General features: G+C 46.5%; 1 protein-coding gene across 1 annotated transcript in view; it reads right to left on the reverse strand.

The window, feature by feature from the left end:
• SPAG16 (sperm associated antigen 16) overlaps positions 1-27885 on the reverse strand; it is an 826137-nt gene that overhangs the window by 228145 nt on the left and 570107 nt on the right. Inside the window, exon 13 of the mRNA XM_088475190.1 lies at positions 978-1104. Within this exon, the coding sequence (XP_088331316.1) occupies positions 978-1104 (127 nt within the window). The remainder of the gene's footprint in view (positions 1-977; positions 1105-27885) is intronic.

The following is a 27885-nucleotide window of genomic DNA, read 5'->3' on the forward strand; positions in this document are numbered from 1 at the left end:
GAGCGGCCTCTTGGACCACCCACAGCTTATGCGAGCGTCCATGATGATGGTGGCGATGGTCAAGACCATCGCGAGCATCGGGCTTGCGACGAGACCCTGCGGTAGGGTCTCGCTGCCACAAGCCCTGGAGTGATTTTGGCTCATTCAGAGCCAAAATCACTCCCACTGGCATCACTACTGATGTCAGTGGGGCCGGACCCAAACCGTAGGCGTTCCCATGGGAACGCCTCCGTCTGGAAGCCACGCCCACCAAAGGGGGCATGCTGTCAGTCACCATCAACAGCACGCCCCCTTTGGTGCGAGACCCCGAGCGACGGCTACCCCGTCGCTCGCCGGGTCTCGCGCATGCGCACGACGGAGCACCCTCCGTCGTGCGCATGCGCATTAGGGCACCATCGACCCGCTTGCGAGCGTCCTGCGCTCACGAGCGGGTCTGAATTAGGCCCAGAGACCGCAACACAAGATGCAGACGCCCAGCCCCATATTAAGCCGCCCCTCTCCCTTTACTCACAGCCTGATCAGTACGCAAGATAGCGTAAACATCGGTAACATCGAGAACCATCGGACTCATACGCACAATAGTGGTTGACCTGACCTGTTGCAGGATTTTGTCCGCTTCCTGTGTACAGCTTACGGTATGGCTGCTTATGCCGCCGCACTGCCTTAATTATGCACGCCCCTATAACGGTGTTATAACGCCTGCGTTCGCCTGACTACCCCCCGTCACCACCCAGAAACGGCACTTCCTGTAAATCAATATCGGAAGGGTCTGCGTGAACACTGCGTGTAGTCTGCGTACCATAAGCCGATCGCACTGGCTAGTTCGCACATGCGCAGTGCAATTATGCATACGCAAGCGCAGTGTGAATTAATTGACCGATTGCGTTGCGTTCTCTCCTCTGCGTTCCTCGCTGGATCAGGCCCTGTGTGTGAAAAGCTTTAGCATTAGTAAGGAGAAAGCTAGATGAGACACTTACCATCCTAGCGTCCCACAGTGACAAGGTCTTGTCTGCGGAGCTTGTAAGCACAATGTTGGAATACGACAGGAACTCAATGCTATTGACAGAATCCACATGGCCTCTCATGGTGTGGCGGCACCTTTCACTGATAAGAGAAACAGTAACAATCGGTTAGTCACTGATAAGAGAAACGCTAACAAACGGTTAGTCACTGATAAGAGAAACGCTAACAATCGGTTAGTCACTGATAAGAGAAATGGTAACAATCGGTTAGTCACTGATAAGAGAAACGGTAACAATCGGTTAGTCTCTGACCATCACCCTGAACCGAGAAAATAACTTTTTTTTTCTTGAAAATACACAATACATTAATATTTGAAAAGATTGAATAAAAAAACGAATGCAGAACGCTGAAAATATCCTGTTGTTAAGAATCGGTAATTAAGTTTACTTTCCAAAAAAATTGTAATGCCTTTCCCCAATATGAAAAAATTGTTATTCCGAATATTTATCGCTAAATGTAACGCCGTATATCCATAATTGTCCTCATGTATTCAGGGGAAGAATTAAAAAAAAATGAGAGGAACATCTGAAAGAGCAAGTAAATGTAATGCCCGATAAGTGAGCTGGAAAAAAACGCAGGGAGTTAATGCATTTAGTTTGCATGTCAATATATCAAGTAATTACTATTCCGCGGTGCAGCACAAGACAGATTTCAACTAGTCAGGTTGCCCTCTCTCTGGGCTGCTTATTACTCAATCTCTGCAGAAACTTATGATATTGCTGCTTTAAATAACACGTCCCAAATGATTTTCCAGCCGAGCCATGAGATGTAATTATAACTTGCACCCTTGTATGTCAACAGGGAATGCAGGCAGACTATACAGGAAACCAGAGCACACGGCATACAGCCACCAGCCTATGGTAATTGGTATAAAGGATAGACAAGTGGGCTGCAGGAAGACTTTGGTGAGATTAATTAGCTGCCACAATAGGAAGAGCCTGGTCAAGATACTATACAATGTGAAAATGGTCTAATACGATAGACCCTGACAGGTGACGTGACAAAGGGACAACACAGGAATATTCATACAGTGAGTGTAAACATACATTTATCTATGTACAAAGAAAATCATGGGTCTCCATAAATAATATTACTGCACATTGCTTGTAAAGTATAAATGCCAGCACTTTACATGTAAATAATATGCAGAAGACTCAATTACACATATTTGTAAATATATGATAAGCCGCCCACCATGTCATACTAAGGGTGGTCCTAATTATAAACAAGAACAGCCCCTACGGTCCTTGTAGTGTCCTATTTTAGGATATTGCAGAACATCCTGGTAAATTAGCTCTTAATTTAAAAACACATGCAATGCATGTACAGTATGAGTCAAATTAGGGGCTCTTATTGCTTACAGGACCGTAGGACCACCCGGTACAGAGGTGCCTTGACGTGGCGGGCTGCTCATTATATATTTTCTAATGTGTGCACATTATTTACATGTAGGATGCTGGCTTTGGAACTGGCGGAATGGGTATGAAGTCCCGGCAGCTGAATATCTGCCGGTTCATATCCCGACGCCGGCAGCCCAAAGGGAGAAGATCCCTACTGGGCAGGTAAGTACCCTCTCCCAATGCCTAACCCTAACTCCCCCCCCCCCCCGGCGGTGCCTAACTCTAACCCTCCCTTACCGCGCCCTAAACCTAACCCTCCCGGGGGGGTGCCTAACCCTAACCTCCCCCTGGGTGTGTCTAACCCTCCCCCCTAGGGGTGCCTAACCCTAACCCCCTCCCCAAAGCCTAACCCCGCTACGCTCCCTAAACCTAACCCTCCCCCCTCCCGCGCGTCTAACGCTAAGGGCACCCAGGACTGACATCGTTCAGGCTAGGTCCTTCGGCGTTCTGGTGTTGGGATTAAGATAGGTAGCGGTATTTCAACACCTATCTTAAGTTCCCTTGTTGGGATATCCTTGTCGGTATAGAGACCGGCGGCATCGCGCCGTCGGTCTCATAACTACATCCTGGAACGGGAGTGTTGCAGTATGTCTTTTCTTGTCTGGATAATCTCCCTTATTAGCACCTGTGTAACATACAATATAGTTATATTGCTGAGGAGAGCCCTCGCTGACATCAACCTTCATGCCATTACCTAGTCTTCCTCTCCGTCCTCCAGACTGGAGACACTGTGAGGACGTGCCCCTCAGTGTCTCCTGTGAGAGACTGCGCCACATATACTGTATATGTACAGCGGTACACTACACACCATTATGTCACCACTGGCAGCCTCACTATATATTACACTGCCACCACTGCATGTACTCGCAGGTGCGTGATACAGACACCGCAGGCCACCTGTACTAACGCACTCCTGGCTGGAGCTGCTCATACTGTATCTGCATGCATTGTGCTGCATTAACCCTGTGTTGTCTCACATCCTGCATGGTTAATAAACCAATCCTTGGTTAAGCTGTTCATTGTGTGGACTGACCTCCATCACACAACGCTGACAACTATCAACACAGGTTCTGCCAATATATATTACGTACATCGCTGTAAGATCTGTTTCACTGTTCAGGTTCTTCTCTTAAAGGCCATTCAGAACTGGATGAACAACCCTGTGTGTGTGAAGAATGATTCAGACACTCAGGGGGGTTCATTTATTTATTTGCGATATATGCACAATCAGTGGCGTCACAAGGGGGTGAGGGCCACACCCGGGGGCGCCGAGAGAGGGGGGGGGAGCAGGTACTAATTACCCAGGCCCGGGCTTGCTAGAGGGGCTCAGCGGGGGCCCGGGTCTGGCGCCGCCCCCCCTCCCCCTCTTACATCAAAGCAGCCCTGCACATGCCGCTGCGTGCTGAGCTGCACTGGGAGACTGCTTGCGGCTTCTAAGTAGCCACAGCAGCCTCCTGTGCCCGTGGGGAGAGCGATCACGGAGCTGCAAAAAATGTTTCCACTAAGGGGGCGTGGCCATGCCTACCACATTTAGGCATACTTACCTACCCTCCCGATTTGGTCGGGAGCCTCCCGAAAATCGTGTGCCGCTCCCGACCTCCCGGGAAGGCAGACAAGTCTCCCGGCTGCCGCCGACCCCTCATGGCCCACCCCAATTGTTTGAAAAAACCCCGGCAGCGAAGGGGGGCGGTGACGCGATTCGCGTCATTTTGGCACCGCCCCCTGCATCACACTGCCTGTAATATCGGCAGTGTGTAGTGGGGGCGGGGCCGAAATGACGCGCTCGCGTGGCTCCGCCCACAAAACGTGCCATCTGGCCGGCCCCGCCCCCGTTTGCTGGCCACGCCCCTCAGTAATGCCGATCTGGCTGCTCCCTCCGGGAAGGGGCAGCCAGATGGTCGGCAAGTATGCATTTAGGCCACGCCCCTTCTCCCCCCGGAACCGACGCGGCGCTCCTGGCCACAACCGTACATCACCCACCGAGGGGTGACACCAAAGTGCTGACTCCTCAGTGACAGGAGCCAAGTGCTGCACTGCAGAATTACGTGCAGCGGACTCGGTATGTAATGCCGGTGGATGTATTGCCGGCGGACTAAATACCGATGCTGGACGCACTGTCAGGATCCCGACTGGGGCTGGTAAGTACCATAACCCTCCCCTCTCCCCCACCTAACCCTCCCTTAGTGGGGCCTAACCCTAACCTATCCCCCCCGGTTGTGCCTAACCCTAACCCCCCCTCCCTGCACCCTAAACCTAACCCTCCAGGGGTGGTGCCTAACCCTAAGTCCCCCCCGGGAGTTCCCTAGCCTATGGGCTACTATTTTGCAGAAATGACTGGGAGAGGGTTTCTCCGGACCCTTCCCCTGCAATGGCCTCCGCCCATGCATGGCCTGCTGACTGCATATGCACAGACTGACCCCGGCTCTCGATGTAGAAGGGAAATTATTGCTTTTGCAATCATTTCACCTCTGTACATATCGCCGGGATGCATGAGATTTTTAATAAATCTGGGCAAATGTGAATTTCTCATTTCCGCAAATAGCAGTGATAAGAAATTCTAATTATCGGGTCTGAAACCTAATAATTAGAAAATATGACCAATTGGGTGTAGCTGCCATAAAATATTGTGCTGGATTTATCCAGAATTCCAGACATAAGAAACTGTGTGAGCCAATACATTACATTACACATCATTATATACAGTATTATATACATCATTATATATATCATTATGTATATCATTCTTGTGGATTTTTATCATAGCATTTAATATATAAAACACAGCATAATAAATCAGTGGGAATGGTATTCAGAAGGTTCACACTACAATATGAAGATTACTTAAATGGTATGCGGACGGCATACTGTACCTACCAAATGCACGTCTATTATAGTGATAGAGCCCGTTTTGTACTCAAGACCAGCTGTCTTTGTTTCCAAACAAAATTCTAAATATGAAATATATTATTTACAACCCTTTTCTGGATATGAAATGTATGCAGGCAGCTACTGCCTTTATTTTCTCTGTATTGTGATGCATAATATCCTTAATAATAAAATATTTATAATATACTGTACAGGGGAAATTCCAGTAACAGCGAGGGTCCGATGCAGCGACATTTTGCCTGGTCTGAGCAAGAATTAGCAAGGTTTCCCCAGCCCTACCATAATTACATGCAATGAGGTTCTGACGGAACCTTTTCTCAATGCCATCTCCCCCACAGTATATCTATGTACAGTATTATGCAAGCTCTTTTTCTAATTATATCTTTTGTGAAGTACTGTATATTGATATTAGGCCTGATTCAGCAATGATCAAAACTGCGATTGCACAAGCAGTCTCACTGCAAAGATATGCTAATCCATTGGGATCGCTATGCCGTCGCAGCCCACCTTACCTTACACACATCTGTAATGTTTAGCAAGACTGAGAAACCATCGGTACAATCAAGTATCATCCCAGCCTCACGCACACTTGCACAAGCTCTGACCTTGCTCAGGAATTGCTAACCTCGTCGCACGCTGTGAGTACACAAGCTGTGTATGGCATCGCAGTGGATAATTTATGCACGCCCATGCAACGGCGTGCATAAATGACACACCTGCGTTTCGCCAACTTCCCCGTCACCTCTCACAAATGGCACTTCCTATCGATCACTCTACGATGGGTCTGCGTAGTCACTGTGATCGCAGTTGCGATCCTTGCTGAATCAAGCACATAGTTTATAGGTGAAAGTTGTAATGTTAATAGCGGAGATGATTTGGGGTGTCTCTGCTCATGTGTGCCCTCCCTTCTCTGTTATATGCCATCCTTTTTCTCCTTTCCTTCCATCATGTTTTCTTTAAAAAGCGAATAAAGGATCAGTAACAATATCACCAGGAAAAAGTTGCAGGTCAATGAAACGTGTCAAATCCTTATATGACATCCATGGGCATCCGCACAAGGGAAATGGTCTGCAGTGCATTTTGAATGCCTCAATCCTTGTATGGATATTGGGTTTATTTATGTCTTACCGCCTTGTCATATGCGCCAGTTTATAGCGAGCACTGTAACCTGGTACCTTGTGAGTCCCAAATCACACAGGAAAGACACAATAGCAGAGGTACGTACAATGATACCTTTACTTTACACAGCACAAAAAAGTAACATTACATATATATATATATATATATATATATGCCCTATAGAGGCCAACATTTCAGTGATCTTTAATCACTTTCATCAGGACAACGTTGTTCTGACGAAATTTGATTAAAGATGACTGAAACGTTGACCTCTAAAGCCCGTTCTCCCCGTTATTGAAGCTGAGCCCTGAGTGCCACCTACCTGTTTCTCTGCATCTATTTCCATTTGGGAAGGCACCAGGAATTATTACATTTGGTTGTGATACAGTGCTGGCCATCCTGTTCTCTCTCTCTCTCTCTCTCTCTCTCTCTCTCTCTCTACCTCTATATTATATACAGGAATGTTAGAAGTACTAAATACTCTGAGTGCCCTCCACCCAATATCAGTGTCCCTCCTGTATAAAGCTTAAAGCTGATAACAATCACTTGCTTGTCTGCCAACCCCATACCTAGCATGGGAGGGACCAAGGGTCAATCATCCCTCATCCGTGAGGTGCAGCACACTGCATCAACAAGGTCCACGGGGTGCTCACTTTTGAGCAATTTGGTTGCAGGAATTCAAAGTCCCACCGCTGCCATAGTTCTTCAGTGCCTTCCAGCAGTTATCTCACTCGGGAAGAATCTGGTGTCTTCTTCACTGGACTTGGCAGAAGCCGCATAACACCAAGTACAGGATAGTCACCAACAAACAGCGACCCTCTCAGTCTTCCCTTATTTCAAGTTGCTACCCTTAGGGGTGTTAAGGTTCTTTTTGGATTTTACTAAATATTATCCTGAAAAGTAACCAGTACTGCCCATCAAGGTTTCTCCTCTTCCCCTGTCAGATATGGTGCCCACCAGTCTGGTGATGTTATCTCAGAGAATAATACTTAACTCATTATTCAAATGATGGCTTGAAAAGTATATCAGATTTTGCTATTTAGAGGATTACAAAGGTGGGTGCTTTTTGAGGGGACTCCTATACAAACATGACTCTCCTGTTCTGAGTCCATCCATCCTAAATAATCTATTGGCACCTGGCATTATTTAAGAACTGTCCAGTGTAGTCTAACACCATATAAGGGAATAAGTCCAGAGGTGCCCTTTGAATCGTCACAATAATATTACATAGAGGAGACAACCCAGAGTTATAAATTTACAGTCATTCTATGTCACCCGAACCTTTAACAAGTTTCATGTACCAAACACCAAGGGAACTGGCAAGAGTTACTAAGTGAAAGGACGTTTGATTTTGATTTGAATAAGTTACTTACTTGTGATACTGAAATCACTTATACTAAGTAATTAGGGAATCTTTAATAAAGGTTCTCACAGACTGAGTATGATAAACTAATTTAGTCATATACTGTATCTATATTAGGGATGAGTGGGTTTGGATTTCCGAAATCCAACCCCCCCCCCCCCCCCCCCCAATCCGAGCTGGGAACAGAGTCAGGCTCAGGTTTTCCCGCATGGCTCGGATCTGAAATCGAGGCAAAATGTCATCATCCCGCTATCGGATTCTCGCGGGTTTTGGATTCTATAAAGGTCCCGAGATCATCACCATTTTTCATTCCGGCTGTGGAGTGTGCAGAGTTAGGAGGGAGCTGGGAGCTCAGTGTTGGGTGTTAGACAGTTAGTTATAAAAATAAAAAATAATAAAGTACTGCTGGCTGGCTGCTGTGAAGCGGGAGGGAGCTGTTGTTGATGCTGACCATAGGGGCTGGCCGGCTACTGTTGTCCATATACAATACATAGGGGCTGGCTGGCTACTGTTGTCCTTGTATATATAGGTGCTGGCTGTTGTCCTGTCTGTAGGGGCTGGCTGGCTGTAGTGCTGTGTTGTCCAGGGGGTGCTTTGTCCTTCAGGGGTGCTCTCTTCACCCACCTCCAGTGTGAAAAGCTGGGCTGGCTGGCTACTGTTGTCCACATATTATATACATAGGGGCTAGCTGGATACTGTTGTCCTTGTCCATATATTGGCTGGCTGTTGTCCTGTCCATAGGGGCTGGATGGCTGTAGTGCTGTGTTGTCCAGGGGTGCCCTGTCTGCTATAGGGGTACGCTCATACAAATAATTTTTACAGGGGTTGCCCTGTCTGCTGTAGTGGTATGCTCATACAAATAATTTACAGGCGGTGCCCTGTCTGCTGTAGGGGTACGATCTTACAAATAATTTTTACAGGGACTGTCCTGTGGGTTGTACGCTGACATTCATCAAAATAATTTTTACTGGGGCTGTCCTAGACAAAAATCCATGAAAGATGATGTTTGTTCATGAAAGTTGATGTTTTGCCTCTTTCTGAGACCCAATTTTTGGCGGGAAAAATCCAAACTCGGCGGGAAAATCCGAACTAATCCGAGCCTGCACATCCTTAGTCTCTGCTACTGTGGCAACTCTCCTTTTGATAAGGATGAGAGTTATGGCTTCTACTGGATCGATGGCTGGAAGAGGAACCATATCTGTGTGGGAGAGGATAATCGGATCCGTGACTTAACCGACTTTGGTGAGGCGGATAATGTGATGGCGAGTTACTGGGTTGGGCCTTCACTGCTGTGCTGGATCCATGAGGGGTTTCCGACCTATAGAAGTTATTCATCATTGCTTGTCTTTGAAGATTATCCGGAGAAGAGTAAGATCTCTGATAGTTTGGAACAGGAGGTGAAAGTTCAGAGTATTTTGTGAACTTCCCATTGCCATCATGCCTGCGGTCATGTGCTGATGGACTGTTTCCAGTAAAACTGCCATTTCCTTGTGGTGAGAAGGCTTCTGCGGAGCCATGGCTGCTTCCTGATCTGAATTGAATTTTCAGCGGCCTCCCAAAGAGTTTGATTCCATTTAACAAACTCATTCCATAGGGAACAGACTCCTCATGTTTGAAATTGACAAAAGCAAATTGTTTCGACTTTCCATCCTTGTCCTTTGGAATTTGAACGTTAATTGCAGGACCAGCCTGCAGAAACAGCTCAAACAGGATCTCCTCGATGGCCCTGGGATCTAAGTTCCCCACGAACAGCATCCTATCAGCCTTGGCGGCGCCCATCTCTCTCCTGAGTCCCGTCCTGTGTGCCCAGCATCAGCAGTCAATGGGTGACGCGATAAGTCACTGCGCAGCGCCTTTTGGGGCCTAGTTTTTTAAACTGCCGTCCTGTCTGCCACTGCAGTGCCACTCCTAGATGGGCCACGTCTTTGTGCTGCCCACTTGTGTCACGTAGCATGGTCATCCAGCTACCTCGGTGCATCCTTTTGGCCTACAAACAATATTGTGAGGGGTGAGGTGTTCAGAATAGACTGGAAATGAGTGTAAATTAATGCTATTGAGGTTAATAATAGCATAGGAACAAAAAAACAAATTCTGTTATTTTAGCTGTTTTTATGCTTTTTTTCACAAAAAATACAGATCCAAAACGCAAAAGTAAACACAAAACCCGGAAGGGTGGTTTTGGCAAAACCAATCCAGATCCAAAACACGAAGAAAGATCCAGATCCAAAACCAAAACACGAAAAGTGGCTGGTGTACACCCCTAATCTATATATACTATTACTTTTCACCTGTTCGGGCAATACCTGTTGATATGATGACACCCCTAGTCTGCTTTACAAGGTTTTCAACTATAACAATCGTCATTCCCATAGAGTGCTATATGCTCCCTGGTGCATAGATGCCCTCAGAATTTCATTCATAGTTGCCTGAACTTATTACTTCTGGGTAATGGGAGAATAATCCACTTGGACAGAACGTGGTTGGAGGTAGGACAGGTTGGAAGTTAGCTCAAGAGGTACTGAAGGTCCAGTGCACAGGCTGAGGTCAGGACAGGCAGCAACGAAAAACAAGTCCAGTAAACAAGCTGAAGTCAAGGCATGTGATCAGAGTGGAGTCCAGTAATCAGGCCAAGGTCAAGACAGATAAGCTCTCAAAAAAATACATCCAAACACCAACACCAAGGTGAAGTCAAGGGCAGGAGAGAGCAGCATAGTCAAGAGGAAGCACACACTGACAAATACAGGTACAGCCCATTGGTTGACAGCAAACTATCACCTGCATAGATGTACAAGAGTGGCAGCTTAATGGAGCCTGAAGAGCCAATAGGATGAGGTCTGTAGTACCTGCCTCCCAGTCATGTGACCCATCCATAGAACATGCCTCCTAAATTAAGCAGCGTCACTTGTATAATAAGGGGTGAAGCAACAGTGGCTGCAGTCACTTAGCAGCGGTCAGCGAAAGCCAGGGGAGCGGACTAACAGTAGCAAAGCAACAGCCGCGAGCTCGGTGGCACCCAATGCAGATCATAACATCACAGTTGCACTTTTTTCTCTTTAGTGTTTATAATATGATTAAGGTAAATTTTTACACTTAGTCTACAATGTTTTCCCAGCATTCCTCATTAGATTCAAATTTTGACCTCTCCAGGCATCATCCTCTTGGCCCACATAGTCACGGGCTTACACTTAAGAATAAGCACATTCTCACAAAAAACAGGTATGTACGGGATTTTCTCAACACATTTACACCACATCTGCACTTCAATGGTTATTGAACCAACAGTAACTATAGACAGCGCTATTAGTTGGGACAGATTGATTTGCAGAACAGGAAAAGTAATGAGCCGTGGAGACAACAGAACTAACAAATAAAAGATATTCCAAAATGTACAAACAGTAAAGGTCATTTCTAAGTTACGGACTTGCGGATCTACATTACAAATCATGTTGTGTTATATCTCTACATGAATGGACCATTTTTGGGGGCTGGACAGACGTTAGCGCAAGAAGATGGCAGCAACTGTGGGGCTGGTAAAAGTTTGCATCTTTTGATGGGAGAAGGAGGCGGAAGCTACTGTAGATGGACCAGGGATCTCCTGGCTGATGCAGGGTAAGTGTTCCCATGCTCTTTATGATGCATCAGCATACGGAAAAAGAAAAGTTTTATTTTATAGGATGAGTAATTCCACTCTCTACAGGATTTTGCTATGTGCAGGGCCGTCAAGAGCAGTATCAGGCCCGGTTACTGGGAGACCCCCCATTGTTTTCTATTATTACAACAAAATATGCGGCACCCATGCAGGGATGGGGGACGGATATGTCCCCCTTGGTCAGGGGACAGATCCGGGGGTAGGGCAAAAAGTATGAACGCCCCCCCCCACCCTCATCCCCCCGTAATATTTAAAGGGAGAGAGAAGGCAACAGCAGCATGGCTGGGCTGAGGAAAGAGACTGCTGCGACTGAGCAGCAGCAGTCTCCTCTCTCGTTCTGCCCAATGTGCTACTGACCTGGACCCCTCCAACCAGCCAGGGCAAGTAGAACCCACCCCCCTCTCAGTGTAGGTGGGAAAGTATGTAAATAAAACAGTTCCACTCTCTCCACCATTATGAAATGTGTAGTATATAATTATACTATCCTGTGTGCCAATAGGGAGTGCAGTGAGAGCCAGACAGTGGCACACCTTCTGCACCCCCCACCACGCTCACAGCTCCAACTGCCACCAACAACAGTGGCTTCACTGCTCCTTCCAAGCAGTGAGACAAGTGTGCATGCTTGACCTACAGGTCACGTAAGCGCACAAGAAGGAGCCAGACAGGGGCAGAGGTATCCGAAAGGATCCCTTTTTGCGACCTGGGTATCCTTCCCATAGGGAAGGAGTGGGTGGTGGGAACACTCGCCATCTGAAGATCACTTAATTTCTACAAAAGCAGGTGGAAATTAATATTTTCACCTGCAATTGAAGAAATTAAGTTATCGGGCCATTCATCAAGAAGATAAAGCAGGACATATCACAGGTACAGTATCTACTGCTTACCTTTATCTCCCGGAATGGCCCGCTGTCCCCATACACTAGTATCACAGATATCTCCTGCTTACCTTCCTCTCCTGTAATGGCCCACTGTTCACATACAATAGTATCACAGATATCTCCTGCTTACCTTCCTCTAGCGGAATGGCCCACTGTCCCCATACACTAGTATCACAGATATCTCCTGCTTACCTTTCTCTCCCGGAATGTCCCTCTGTCCTCATACACTAGTATCACAGATATCTCCTGCTTACCTTTCTCTCCCGGAATGTCCCTCTGTCCCCATACACTAGTATCACAGATATCTCCTGCTTAACCTTTCTCTCCCGGAACGGCCCACTGTCCCCATACACTAGTATCACAGATGTCTCCTGCGTACCTTTCTCTCCCATAATGGCCCGCTGTTCCCATACACTAGTATCACAGATATCTCCTGCTTAACTTTCTCTCCCGGAATGGCCTGCTATCCCCATACACTAGTATCACAGATATCTCCTGCTTACCTTTCTCTCCTGGAATGGCCCTCTGTCCCCATACACTAGTATCAAAGATATCTCCTGCTTACCTTCCTCTAGCAGAATGGCCCGCTGTCCCCATATACTAGTATCACAGATATCTCCTGCTTACCTTTCTCTCCCGGAATGGCCCTCTGTCCCCATACACTAGTATCACAGATATCTCCTGCTTAACTTTCTCTGCCGGAATGGCCCGCTGTCCCCATAAACTAGTATCACAGATATCTCCTGCTTACCTTCCTCTCCCGTAACGGCCCGCTGTTCCCATACACTAGTATCACAGATATCTCCTGCTTACCTTTCTCTCCCAGAATGGCCCACGGTCCCCTTACATTAGTATCACAGATATCTCCTGCTTACCTTTCTCTCCCGTAATGGCCCGCTGTTCCCATACACTAGTATCACAGATCTCTTCTGCTTACCTTCCTCTCCCGTAATGGCCCGCTGTTCCCATACACTAGTATCACAGATATCTCCTGCTTACCTTTCTCTCGCGGAATGGCCCGCTGTCCCCATACACTACTATCACAGATATCTCCTGCTTACCTTTCTCTCGCGGAATGGCCAGCTGTCCCCATACACTACTATCACAGATAACTCCTGCTTACCTATCTCTCGCGGAATGGCCCGCTCTCCCCATACACTAGTATCACAGATATCTCCTGCTTACCTATCTCTCGTGGAATGGCCCGCTGTCCCCATACACTACTATCACAGATATCTCCTGTTTACCTATCTCTCGTGGAATGGCCCGCTGTCCCCATACACTACTATCACAGATATCTCCTGCTTACCTTTCTCTCGCGGAATGGCCCGCAGTCCCCATACACTACTATCACAGATAACTCATGCTTACCTTTCTCTCGCGGAATGGCCCGCTGTCCCCATACACTACTATCACAGATATCTCCTGCTTACCTATCTCTCGCGGAATGATCTGCTCTACCCATAAACTAGTATCAGAGATATCTCCTGCTTACCTATCTCTCGCGGAATGGCCCGCTGTCCCCATACACTACTATCACAGATATCTCCTGCTTACCTTTCTCTTGCGGAATGGCCCGCTGTCCCCATACACTACTATCACAGATAACTCCTGCTTACCTATCTCTCGCGGAATGGCCCGCTCTCCCCATACACTAGTATCACAGATATCTCCTGCTTACCTATCTCTCGTGGAATGGCCCGCTGTCCCCATACACTACTATCAAAGATATCTCCTGCTTACCTTTCTCTCGCGGAATGGCCCGCAGTCCCCATACATTACTATCACAGATAACTCATGCTTACCTTTCTCTCGCGGAATGGCCCGCTCTCCCCATACACTAGTATGGGGACAGAATTCATCAAGCTCCGAAAATACAATATTTTCAGAGCTTGATTGCGGGAGCATTCGCCATCTTCAGATGGCTCCACCCCTGTTCAGCTTCTTCAGACATCGGGGCTCTTGTGCACTTGTGCTCGCAGTGAGTTAGTATGTCAATTATCGGGGTCCGTTCGAACCCTGATAATTAACATAATGAATAGACCCCCAAAGAAAGAACATACAACACAGGGGAGGCATTGGAGGGTAAAGGGAGGCGAAGACAAAAAATTTAATAAAAATTATCACAACATAATCAAAAGAGAGAGACTATAGGACAAACAGAAAGAAACCACACATGCATTGCATGTCGTCATTAAAAAAGTGGACAGAGAGCAAAGAGGGGGAGAGAGAGCAAAAAGAGGGGGAGAGTGAAAACAAGAGGAGGAGATAGAAAATGGGGGAGTCAAAACAGAGGGAGAAAGAGAAGATGGGAAGAGAAAAAGTGGGGGATAGAGAGCAAGTGGGTGATGGGGGAAAAGAGAGAGAGACAGGGGAGAGAAGGGTTTAAAAGAGAGCCATGAGAGTGGTGGAGAGAGAAGGGGCAGAGAGGTGGGAGAGTTGCCATGTACAACAGCTAGGTGCCCGGAGAATGACAAGTCAAATACTAGTTTAAGAAATAAATGGAGATCAAACAGTATGTTACAGAAAAAGATGGAATGTTAAAATGAATAAAGGAGTGGTCCTAATATCATAGAAAAAAGGATCGTGACGTCTATAAGTCCAACATATATTTCAATCTAGACCAGGAATCCCGCAAATGGTCTTGCAATGTAATTATACATCTTATCCTGAGTAAAATCACTCTGTGCAGGCCCAGAAATCAGGCCCACACATTTACGCCGATTCAGATTTGCGTAACCCTGCCATTTTGTCCTGCATGCACCCGGAGCAGCGGAATGGGGTAAGAATAAGGCGATTAAATGTAGGATGGGTCCAGTAAAGGTGTGTTTACACAAATATGGCTTATGCAGACCTGCCGGAACACGCACGTACACCTGTTAGGAGGCGTATAATTTGCACCTGTGACACGGCACACTGTTTATGATGACTTGTCGTAGACCAAGGGCCTTTGCTGCCTAGGTATTGGCTGATGCATCTCAAGATGTGTATGGTTCCGCATATGTGCAGATATATGCTATTTTCAGTGTTTTTTTGTAAAGAATATACTTATACCCATTTTGTCAACATCTGTAGATCAGTCTCTATGTGCACAAATAATTATATGCACTACGGAGCAGAATTTATTTAATTTTAGTATACCATTACATCTCTTTGATCTATCTACGTACAGTACAGAGAGATGACGTCATTGTACACTTATCATGTATCTGTGAAAAGTGGGGAATAGGAATAAAACACTGAAGACATAAACTGGATTTCTGAAATAAGTTTTCTCAAAAATGCAAAGTGCTGTACAGCAACGAGCAATCCAAGCACTCGTGTTGGCTAATCCCCTGTAACCTTATCTATGGCTTTCTATCTAATAGCTGCACTGCAAAAAGGAGATTACATTTCTGTAAAATCTGGGACTTACATGGTACTTGGAAATTTATCAAAATGTCTATGCAGTACACGGCATATATTCTGGTCAATCACTAATCCAACAGTAATTAGCAATAACTAAAAGATTAATAACCTATGAACATATTAGACATGGGGGGGGATCAGTATGAAAACCGCCGGCCTTGTGGCCGGCAGTTCGCATCCCGGCAGTGCCTGGCCGACAGAAGCAGAGTTCCCGGCAGCGGAAGCCTGACAGTGCTGGAAATCCTGATAGTCCGTAGGTAAGTGAAAACTAACCTAACCTAACCCCCTAACCCTCCTTAGGAGTGCCTAACCCTAATCTCCCCCCCAAGTGCCTAAACCTAATCCCCCCTCTAAGTGCCTAACCCCCCCTTTCCCCGCTGCCTAAACCTAAGTCCCCCAGGGGGGTGCCTAACCCTAAGTCCCCCCCGAGGGTGCCTAACCCTCCCTCCCCCTAGCCTAGCCCTAACCCTCCCTCCCCCTAGCCTAACCCTCCCGGGGGGTGCCTCACCGTAAGTCCCCCCCGGGTGCCCTAAACTTAACCCGCCCCCCCCCCCCGTGGCTGTCCGCTCGCGGCGCCCGGCATCCCTTCGACCGGGATGCCGGGCGCCGGTCCCCTGCGTTGGGAAAATGACAGGCGTCTAGATATAGACGCCTGTCATTTAACCCTCGCCGGGATAAAGCAGTCGGGAAGCCGGCTGTCGGGTTTAAGACAGCCGGTTTCCCGATTGCATCCTGACATGGGGTATCGGCTATAGGAGATGGCATCTGAAGACAGACAAATGCTATTTCTACTCTCCCATTATAATTGTTTATAGGATAATGCATAATAATTATATTTTTGTTAGAATATTTCTAGTTTCTTTCTATAACAGTGTGTTCCTAAATCTTCTTATAGAGTCTTATATTCATTACAGTGCATTTGCCTTTGTCCTATATATAATTCCCTTATTTCCTCCCAAAGCCCTCTTGTCAGTCTTATTCATGTGTGATAATAAGCTTACAGTAAGACGTCTGTGGGGTATGGCCGTAGCAGCAGTAATGTGAGCAAGAAAGGACCAACAATATTACATATAGCAACAACAGGCAGGAAGCTACAGCATGCACAGGCGGATTATATAAAACTAGGTCTAACAAACACATTATAATGTACAGTAACAGGCACAATTAATCAAATGATTGAGGTTAAAGTAATATCATAGACTTTTTGTTTAATTTAGAATAGCACGGATATTAACATATAATATACTCTTCATAACAGCAATAAAAAGAAAGAAAAAGAGAGTGCAAAGGCAATAGGATACGATACACAGTAAAGGTGCTTATGCATTAGCAGATAGTGGAACGACAGTACAATTACAACATTGTAATCGTACAGACAGTCGTCTTCCCCTGCAGTGCCTACAATGAATGATATGTCGTTCAGTGCAGGCACCGTCCCCCATCCCTGAACATGGTCAATCTGTCGTTATCGGCAGATTGACCGGCATGTTCAGGCGATGATTGATGTCGAGAACGACCAGAGGGAGCGCACATCACTGGTCGTTTCCCACATTTTCATGCCCGATTAATGAGCGATTGAACTATATCGTTATCGTTCAATTGCTCATTTTAATCGGCAAGTGGATACGCGGCTTAACTATAAAACAAGGAATATCAATTTGCTTGTGAAGCAGATAGCTACTTACTGTAAATAGATAAAGGTCCACATTAATACCAGTCCCAGACTAGGAGTAGGTGAATAAATTGCTAATACAGAACTGAAAATTAAGCCCTGCATTCCAAGGGGTAAATGGAATAGCCTGTGTACCGAAGGAATCAGCGAGTCCCATTCGATGTTTTAAAGTACAGTAGTCATTTAAAAGACAAAATCAATCTGGTTTTGCCCTTTTAAATGACTGCTACTTTAAAACACCGGGCAGCCTCGCACGGTACTTGCCGATGCCTTCAGTCCGCAGGCTATTACATATAGCCGATGGTTTCCAGTCCAACAGCGGGAGATGTCTACGGATGGTAAATGGTCTGAAGTCCGTTAAGGAGCTTCCAGTGACATACAGTACACAAGCTTTTTGAATAGTGTTCAGATGTAACTGGGCATTATGGGCCTGATTCAGAGCCGCTCGTAAGCGGCCGCTCGTTCGCTCCGAGCGATGTTTGCCCAACTGCGCATGCGTACGGATCGTTATACGCATGCGCGAACCAGTCAGTGCGGCCGAAATTGATGTGCTCGCAAAATAGCGAATGCCTGATAATTTGAGTGACAGGAGTAGGCGTATGTGGGTGGTAACGGGGGAAGGTGCTTGAAAACGGGGAGTGGAGATCCGATCGCAGGCATGCTTAAAGGTCAAAACGGGCGTTTTATGGGTGTGCATAATTAAAACAGCAGCGTCATTGACCACGTCACTGGGTTATTTTATAGCCAGAACTGCTCGCAAAATTGTGGTAGCAAAAACCAACCCCAAGAATAGCGAGCAGTTCATACCCTGGTCGATGTACTCGATTAATCTAATAAATAGCGGACATGACGTAGGATGCGAGCGGCCCGGGGGCGTATTTTTTCAAAAAACGACCGCAAGTTTTGTTCGCTCATTCAGACCTAGAGGCGTGAACAGACCGCAAAGAGCGAACGGTTGATTTGAATAGCCACCCCTATTTTCTGAACGACAGTCCGCAAATAGCGTCCGGCTCTGAATCAGGCCCAATATACCAATTAAGATAAAAAAAAAAAACATAAGTCTTTAATGGCTTTTTAGTCAGTTTGCAGAAGGGTCTGAGGAAGCTACAAAGTAAACTGTAGTGTAACACATAAAGGACAATCTGATACATTATGCAGTCCATTGAGTATGACATCAACAGACACAAAGGCAACTAAAGACCGTTTAAGGAAAAGTAATAGCAATACTCAAAAATATAATAGAGATAATGTTTGCCATATGGATCTGTTTGACAAACTAGACTGATGGATAGTGTTACAGCTGAAGAAATTGATCCATGATTTGTATGATGATGTTTTCTCATTTGAGACCTATTGATAAATGAGATTGGGTAGTCCAAATGAATCCATTGAAAGTCATTTAGCAAAGATGATACATTGTATAATTCAACACAAATTAAAGGCAGGGTCATTTTGTTGGGGCAAATTCATGTCTGTTGGTAAAATCTCAACTAGGGAGAACTTCGCAGGTTTCATAATACAATATTAAAAACATTGGTCATACCAGTGTAAACACATAAATGTACGGTGCCAGTTTAAATGAAAAAAGTGCACATTCTATTGTGATGGGTGCGAGTATTAAAAAATTACTTTTAGTCAAAATAGGTGACTACATGTTCTTTGTGCCAGAAATATCTTCAAATGACTTCAAAAGATCTTTTCGGTTAATTACATCCTTCTATCTCTAGTCTTCTAACATCTACATCTGCTTCATCATAATCTAAGACGTTACATTTGTAATGGAGATTAAAGCAATTGGGTAGTTTATGCCCGGCAGGGTGATTTGGTAGTGTATGCCCCAGGGGAGTGTGTGTTTAGGGGGGTTGGGTAGACTAGGTCTAGCATTTATCAAGTATATTTTATAAAATGATTGGTAGAAGCTTATTAGTTGCTATGGGGAACGTCTTCACTTATCCACTTTTTTGAAGCTATTATAATCCCCCTCCCCCCCCCCATTAGAATGAATGTACTACATTGGTCTCTTGGGGTTTAGGTCTCTGTTTCTTAAATCAGCGGTTTGTGGTGATGTCCTGGGTGCACGTGCGAATTACCTGGGTCTTTAGGGTGGTTCTTTCTGTTAGGGGTTCCTTGGTGCTGCAGTCGGTCCTTGAGGTGCAAGGTGGTTTTCATTCGTGGGGCCAATAGGGTTCATGCGATCCGATGTCTTCTTCTGCCGGTTGCAGTGGGACATTGAACTGCCCCACTAACGCCAGCATCTGTACCACCCTCACTCACCAACACCACTGGCACAACCAGGTAGTCAACCATCTGCCCGGCGTGAGGTCAGCCGATGTCAGCAGAGGAAGATATTGGATCGGTAAATAGTTTCAGAAACGGGAAAAAGTCAGAATAAATACACAGTAGAGATGCAGCTGAAACTGTAAAGTAGTGGGTCTATATTCTACATTCATTACCTAATGTGTACTTTCCAAAATTTTAATTTCTCCCTCCGGGAGCTCCAGGTAGCAGATGGGGGGTGCATGGCACCATGAACCATCACAGACGCCACGGCCCCTTCTTGTACACAGCCCATTTTGTGCCACTGAGCAGCGGGGGATGGGGATGGGGCGGTGGTGCCATGATGACACTGTCAATGAGTAGAGGCATCAAGACCCCGTATCACCCACTTAACAGGGGAAATGGGCAAGACCCGGGTGGCTGTTCTACTGCACTCTCACGGGTGTCTGTAAGAGCCACCCAAAACTTCTGCCGTATAATGAACATTCGGGGGGAAAGGCAAGTATTACCTAAAGTCATGTCATTTGTTTGCCCTTTTTGCAAAACTTGAAGAAAACAGAAGCAAAACAACTAAATAATATTAAAATGTAACATATATAAGCTTTATTTACTGCTGAACACCATATTTTCACATCAATGCTGGGAAATAATACCTGTTTAAACTATTCAAGTAGCCAGGGTGGAGGGTTAGCATTGCAGATGGAATAGATTGTGCCCAACTTCATTCCATACAGTATTCACAAAGATAAGAGTTTAATATCTTTTCCATTAGTGCTCCCAGCACAGCTGTACCGGGAGCCTAATATGGGTAATTATGGCTTCCAGGTAGGAATCCTCATTGAAGTACTATAGAAGGGAGGGGGCTTCTAAAGGAGAAGATCCATCTAAAAGTAAACAATCTCTTTAAAGGTATAATTTCAGTATTATTATTTTTTTTTACAAAACATAGAGGTAGAGAAATGATATAAGCCATAAACTAAAAGAAATGGCCCTGCTATAATAATGAGCCAGTGATACATACAATGTGGCGATTCTGACATGGTATTTTCATCAGGGAAGGTAAAAAGTAAAATAAATAGTGGAACCAGATCTACAGTATATACACTATCAGGGGCGTATCTATAATGGGTGCAGGGGGGCCCTGCACCGCACACCTTGCACCCATAGTATTACTTACCTCTCCGGAGTCCCACGTCAGAGCGGGGGTCCGGCGCTGTTAAAACGACTGGGAAATGGCTGCCGCGCCCATTTTCCCAGTGACCTGCGCATACTCTATAGACTCTGGGCACACTCTAGTGCCCAGAGTCTATAACTCTGACGCTGGCCGCGCACAGCTCAGTGCGCTGGCGGCCGTAGGACAGAGAGGAGGGGGCCCTTGTTGGAGACTGCAGAAGGGCCCCCTCCTCTCTAGAAACGCCCCTGTACACAATACATAAATCTATGTCCCCTCTTTCCCAATATACAGGGGCTATTATTTGCCACCACCAGAGGTACTAACGTAATACACTAGTAATTTACTACTAATTTTCTAGGCACTAAGGGGGGAGATTAGGTTTAGGCAGTGGGGAGGGAGAGGGAAAGGGTGAGGGTTAGGTACTAAGGGGGGAGATTAGGATTAGGAGGAGATTAGGTTTAGGCAGTGGGGAGGGAGGGTCAAGGAGAGGGAGAGGAGGAGGGTTAGGCACTAAGGGGGGAGATAAGGTTTAGGCAGTGGGGAGGGAGGGTCAGGGAGAGGGGAAGGGTTAGGCTTAGGCAGTGGGGAGGGAGGGTCAGGGAAAGGGGGAGGGTTAGGCACAAGGGGGGAGGTTAGGTTAAGGCAGCGGGGAGGGAGGGAGAGGGGGAGGGTTAGGTTTAGGCAGCGGGGAGGGAGGGTTAGGGAGAGGGGGGGTTAGGTTTAGGCACTAGGGGGGAGGTTAGGTTTAGGCAGCGGTTAGGGAGAGGGTGAGGGTTAGGTTTAGGCAGCGGTTAGGGAGAGGGTGAGGGTTAGGTTTAGACAGCGGTTAGGGGTAGGGAGAGGGGGATGGTTAGGTTTAGGCAGCGGTTAGGGGTAGGGAGAGTGGAGGGTTAGGTTTAGGCAGCGGTTAGGGGTAGGGAGAGGGGAAGGTTAGGTTTAGGCAGCGGGGAGGGTTAGGGGTAGGGAGAGGAGCAGGGTTAACATACTGACCGATAGGCGTAGGTATTGTAACCCTGTCGGGATGCCAGCATCGGGATTCTGACCACCGGGATCCCGAGCGCCAGCATCCCGTACCCATCCCCATTGTTACAGAGGTGGAATCTTCACAATTGCATCACTACCAATATAGATAGATAGATAGATAAGGTTTAGGCAGTGGGGAGGGAGGGTCAGGGAGAGGGAGAGGGTTAGGTTTAGGCACTAAGGGGGGAGATAAGGTTTAGGCAGTGGGGAGGGAGGGTCAGGGGGAGGGAGAGGAGGAGGGTTAGGCACTAAGGGGGAAGATTAGGTTTAGGCAGTGGGGAGGGAGGGTCAGGTAGAGGGGGAGGGTTAGGCACTAAGGGGGGAGACAAGGTTTAGGCAGTGGGGAGGGAGGGTCAGGGAGAGGGGGAGGGTTAGGCACAAGGGGGGAGGTTAGGTCAAGGCAGCGGGGAAGGAGAGGGGGAGGGTTAGGTTTAGGCACGAGGGGGGAGGTTAGGTTTAGGCAGCGGTTAGGGGTAGGGAGAGGGTGAGGGTTAGGTTTAGGCAGCGGTTAGGGGTAGGGAGAGGGGGTGGGTTAGGTTTAGGCAGCGGTTAGGGGTAGGGAGAGGGGGTGGGTTAGGTTTAGGCAGCGGTTAGGGGTAGGGAGAGGGTTAGGGTTAGGTTTAGGCAGCGGTTAGGGGTAGGGAGAGGGGGTGGGTTAGGTTTAGGCAGCGGTTAGGGAGAGGGTGAGGGTTAGATTTAGGCAGCGGTTAGGGGTAGGGAGAGGGTGAGGGTTAGGTTTAGGCAGCGGTTAGGGAGAGGGTGAGGGTTAGGTTTAGGCAGCGGTTAGGGGTAGGGAGAGGGGGTGGGTTAGGTTTAGGCAGCGGTTAGGGGTAGGGAGAGGGGAAGGTTAGGTTTAGGCAGCGGTTAGGGGTAGGGAGAGGGGAAGGTTAGGTTTAGGCAGCGGGGAGGGTTAGGGGTAGGGAGAGGAGCAGGGTTAAGATACTGACTGACAGGCGTAGGTATTGTACCCCTGTCGGGATGCCAGCATCGGGATTCTGACCGCCGGGATCCCGAGCGCCAGCATCCCGTACCCATCCCCATTGTTACAGAGGTGGAATCTTCACAACTGCATCACTGCCAATATATAGATAGATAGATAGATAGATAGATAGATAGATAGATAGATAGATAGATAGATAGATAGATATGAGATAGATAGATAAATAAAATGGCAGCAGTAGTGTGAATAAATCTGCTGTATGCACAATCTTAATTCTCCTGTTCTGCAGGTATGATACTAGTTACAGAAAATATAACTAGAAGCACGTTAATATATCTTGTTGATAAAGATATTTTTTCCAGTATTATATGTGGTGTTGGCCTTTTGGGTTACCTGTAGCCGACTACCTTGGAAAGGGTCAGTGAGTAATGAGGGTCACTGACTGTGGCAGTTGTTTTATGAGCATTAGATAATACAAATATTGTGAAGTACAAAGATGAACTTATTCCTCAAACATTATATTCTTCAGCCTTTTATGAGACCACCGAATTACGCTTTTACACATTTGTTGCATGGTGTTTATATGAGCATCCCCTTCACAACACTCCCGGAATCCTTCCTAATACCAGCTCCTGACAGAGGCGTGCGGAATAACTGGGTCACAACTGACGTGTTATAGGTATTTATATACTTATGTATGACCTCTTCTTATCTGAGGTCACCTGATACAGGACGGTTTTGTTATGCAGCTGCGAATGCGGCGAGAAGCTCAGAGCATCAGACGTGAATCTGACATATTGTAGGATTTTGTGTGTGTCCAGTTGGCACTGAGTATGTGACATGCATATGGCTGCTACTAAATCTTCAATTGCTAGCCTGTAATAGAATTTCCAGACTCAAATGTCATCTCCTCTTGTCACATCTCTAAGCCTCTTATCGGAGAATGCAGTGCACTTTTGATGGAATTACCAGATGAACTTGTAAGATGGATTTCAGGCTGCTCCAAGTGTCTAAACTTTGGTGTGTGCTGTCTCAAAACACAGAAACCAGACAGGACACACCATTAATAAAAACCCCATCTCTACCCGAGACTTGCTGTAATAAGAAAAACTGAAGCTTTAGGGACAGAAGAAAAAATATAAAATGTATACACAAAGATATAGTATGCCACTTTACGGCAGGTAATGATACTAACATAACAATAACCATATTCCGAATTTGACAAGTTACTCCTCCTTACCACAGTTTGTAAAACTTTTGCTTTGTTAATAGGAAATGATAACTTGTACAATGTATAATGCCAGTGGCGAATGCAGGGGGGGGGGGGGTTCTACAGTAGGTACCCAGAACCCCCCCTGCCAACCAAATTTTTTTTTCTGAGACAAAAGGCAGCTGAGTCCCTGCACTGTGCTTGGCCGCGATCGGAGCACATCAGCGACACTTCCTCAATAAATTCAAAGTTAATACAATTCTGTCTTTGTTTTCTTACATAAGTCAACTTTGAGATAGACTTGGTGTTTATAATGCTACATTTATGCAGGGAATTGTCAACAATAGCTAATTATTTCAGGGTGCTATTCCATTTTTGGCTTAGACTGAGAGCAACAGAAGACTTCCTAAAGTTGGGTACACACTGATACTGTATATAACTATATATATATATAATATAATATATATATATATAATTAATCGTCAGATAGGTGGCCGTCAACCAAGTATGTACCCAGCTTAAGAGTGACACTCTAGAACTGCCTCTAAGCTGTGGTAGGATTTGGGGTTTAATAGTGAATGTGAGATATTTGTGGAATTGTAGACATTTTTACACAGTCCAAGTGGTCTTTTTCTAATTAAAACTTTCACACCCACATGTCACACGTGCCCAGGTGAGTGGTACATAGGGGACTTTACAAACTTTTGCTATGGAGCCTTCAGATACCCAGTTACGCCCCTGGGTGGTTCGATCCCACGGTTCTACAAAAATGAACCCCTTCCTCACGTGACAGACTCCCAAATGTGGCACAATACATGTCAATAAATATTTTACTAAATTCTCAGAGAGTCAAATATTAATCTTTAAGTTTAACAGTGGAATAAAAACTAAATGTTGATTTAATCACCCAGCATCGTATAGTATAGGTGGCACTGAGCTGATGGCAACTATCATAATGTATTGCTGCAATTTACCGTGCAGGGGTATCTCTGGGAAAATAACCCGACTCTGCGATTGTTCACCAGCATCTCAATGCTGTCAGCGAAAGGGAGCACTGACAGGCACATGTGTGGTTACAGTAACATGTGTGCATAGTAATCTGAGCCAGCAGAAATCCAGCAACCCCTCTACGGATTCATTGGTCCTCATTGACAGGCACTGCTAACAACCAGTGGCATATCTATAATGTGTGAGGGTTTGTGGTGGGTGGGTGACATGTTCCCGTAGACCTGAATATGTGCAGAAGTTTCGCCGCCAGATGGGAGGAGCAATCAGGTTCCACTTTGCCATCGATGGCAGAAAACCGGGCTCTCTGCCATCGATGGCAAAACCGTTGCCCATCGGTAGTAAGCCCCCCATATTTCAAATCATTTAGTAAGATCTATTTTGTTGAAGAAAACACACTGGTACTTAAAATGCATGTTGCCATAGGGATCACTGTGCCATATAACCATTGCAGGGAAATTACACTAATGATCCCATTTGAATGTATATATCTCTGGGTATCTTTTTAAATACAACAGCTACATAATGGGGCAGGGTTACCTACCCACCCGATTCAGGCGGGAGCCTCCCGATAAACGAGTGCAGCTCCCGCCCCCCCGGAAAGGCAGGCAAGCCTCCCGCCTGCCGCCGATTCCCCGACCCCCTCCCCATTACCTGATAAACCCCTGCAGCGGGGGGCCGCTGACACGATTCGCGTCATTTTGGCCCCGCCCCCTGCTTCGCAATGCCTTTATTCCTGCATTGTGTAGCGGGGGCGGGGCTAAAATGACGCAATCGCATGGCCCCGCCCCCTGTCACGCTCGCAAACCGACCTCCGCTCGTTTGGACCGCCCCCTTTTGCCGGCCACGCTCCCTGTTCTGCCGATCTGGCTGCTCCCTCCCGGAAGGAGCAGCCAGATTGTCGGCAAGTATGTAATGGGGGTAAGGTACAATCAGGGTGATTGCTGGACTCTTTGGGGAGTCAGGGAGATTGCTACTTTTCAGAAAGTGTCCGTGCCAATCAGGGAGAGTTGGCAAATATGCTCAGTATTGGTAAATAGGTTAAAAAAAACAGATAAATCTCAATAACCCTTTCACAAACTGCTAAAAGTCCTGTTATAGCCATTCTCCGGAGAAGTGACACTTTAATTTCTAACAATAACAAAGACATCACACAAAGGGCCTGATTCAGAGCCGCTCGCTTGCACTGTGCATTCGCAAGCGGCCCGATGTTCTGCATACACGCATGCTTCGTTCTGCGCGTGCGCAAACTACACACTGCGATTGCAACCCTCTCGCTCGCCCAGCAAAGGCAGCCCAGGGTAATGAGTGACAGGAGAGGCTGTTTGTGGGTGGTAACAGGGGCAGGACACTAATAACGGGGGGTTGGAGATGCGAACGCAGGCGTGCCCGAGTGTTTCAACGCCGTTTTAGAGGCGTGCATAATTAAGGCAGTGTCATAGTTCACTTCACTTGCCTTGTTTTTTACACTGATTTCCTCGCAATGCTTGAGGTAGGGTAAAACAACCGCAAGTACTGCGTTAGCATCCTGATGGTGCCCGATGTACCAATGTTTTCCTACACGTGTGCTGGTGAGCGGCTCTGCCTGTGCGATTGGGCGTACGCTCAGACAAAGTGGCTGCTCGTTAAGACATGGTGGGCGTGCTTATGCCTTGGCGAGCGTTCGCTTCCCGTGGCATCACTTTGACAAATTTGCATAGGCATCCAGCGAGCATACGCAGATAGTGAGCGGGTCTGAATCAGGCCTAAAGATTGTTACTGGTGACTGAATAGTATATTTTTAATTTCTAGTGTTGTAAGCGTTTTAGCTAAGTACAGAGGATTGTAGGGAAGGACTTTCCTGGTCATACAAATAGTGTCACAGAAAAAACAGAACGATATTTTTTCTGAAAGTTAAAAGGAAAATACTGGTTAGAGCCAATGTAAATAAAAGTCCAACCTATAGTAGGCACAAAACTTTGTAAGATCAATGGGTACACCAGCCGGCTTAAGACATTAAAATGCCAGCTTGTTTTATGTGGTGATAAATACGCCTTATCATGTCTTTATATTTTATTACAGCTACTTTATCCCCAGGTAGCCTCACATATGACACGTATAATCATTCATGTCATGAATATAAACCTGGCGGTATTCTGTAAAAAATGTTTTCAGCAATAATGACATGACATCTTATACATTCAGTTATTGCCGCAAACCCCCCAAAGATGCAGAAGAAGACTATATGTCAAATGATGGGGAGGGGGGGTATTTGTTGGAGGGCATATAAGGTAATATTTTTTTCCAAACATATTGCAGTTTATAAAACACCCGGCTGGACACATACCTTTAGTCAAAAGTCACTATTTTTAAAGTGAAAATACAGTACCGATGGGAGAAAGCCGACACAGAGGACCTCATTCAGAGTCGGTCGTTGCGGCCGCACGGTCGTACGGGAAATGGAGCCGGATATGCAAATGATGCACTCGCATGTTGCGTCCTTAAGATCGGATCGTTAGCTGGCCGACCAAGGGGAGGAAGCGGCCGGAAGACAAAAAATATGCCCCCTTCTCGTACGCATTACATGTCATCTCCGGGCATATAAGGATTAATCGAGACCATCGGGAACCATCGAAACTGGTCGTAGAGCTTAAGGTTGACCATACCCTCTCTTAAGCTCTACGATCATGTCAGTGTAAAACCTTCCATGTCACGTGTGCCATGACAATACTTTGTAATTTATGCACTCCCAGAAAACGCTGTTCGCATAATTAGGCACGCCTGCGTTCGGATCTCCACTCCCCCGTTTTCAAGCACCTTCCCCTGTTACCACCCACAAACACCTCAATCTATCACTCAAACTACCGACCTGGCTGTGT

This window comes from Taudactylus pleione, unplaced genomic scaffold (genome assembly GCF_031769625.1).
Source record: "Taudactylus pleione unplaced genomic scaffold, aTauple2 ptg000164l, whole genome shotgun sequence".
NCBI classification, from domain to species: Eukaryota; Metazoa; Chordata; class Amphibia; order Anura; family Myobatrachidae; genus Taudactylus; species Taudactylus pleione.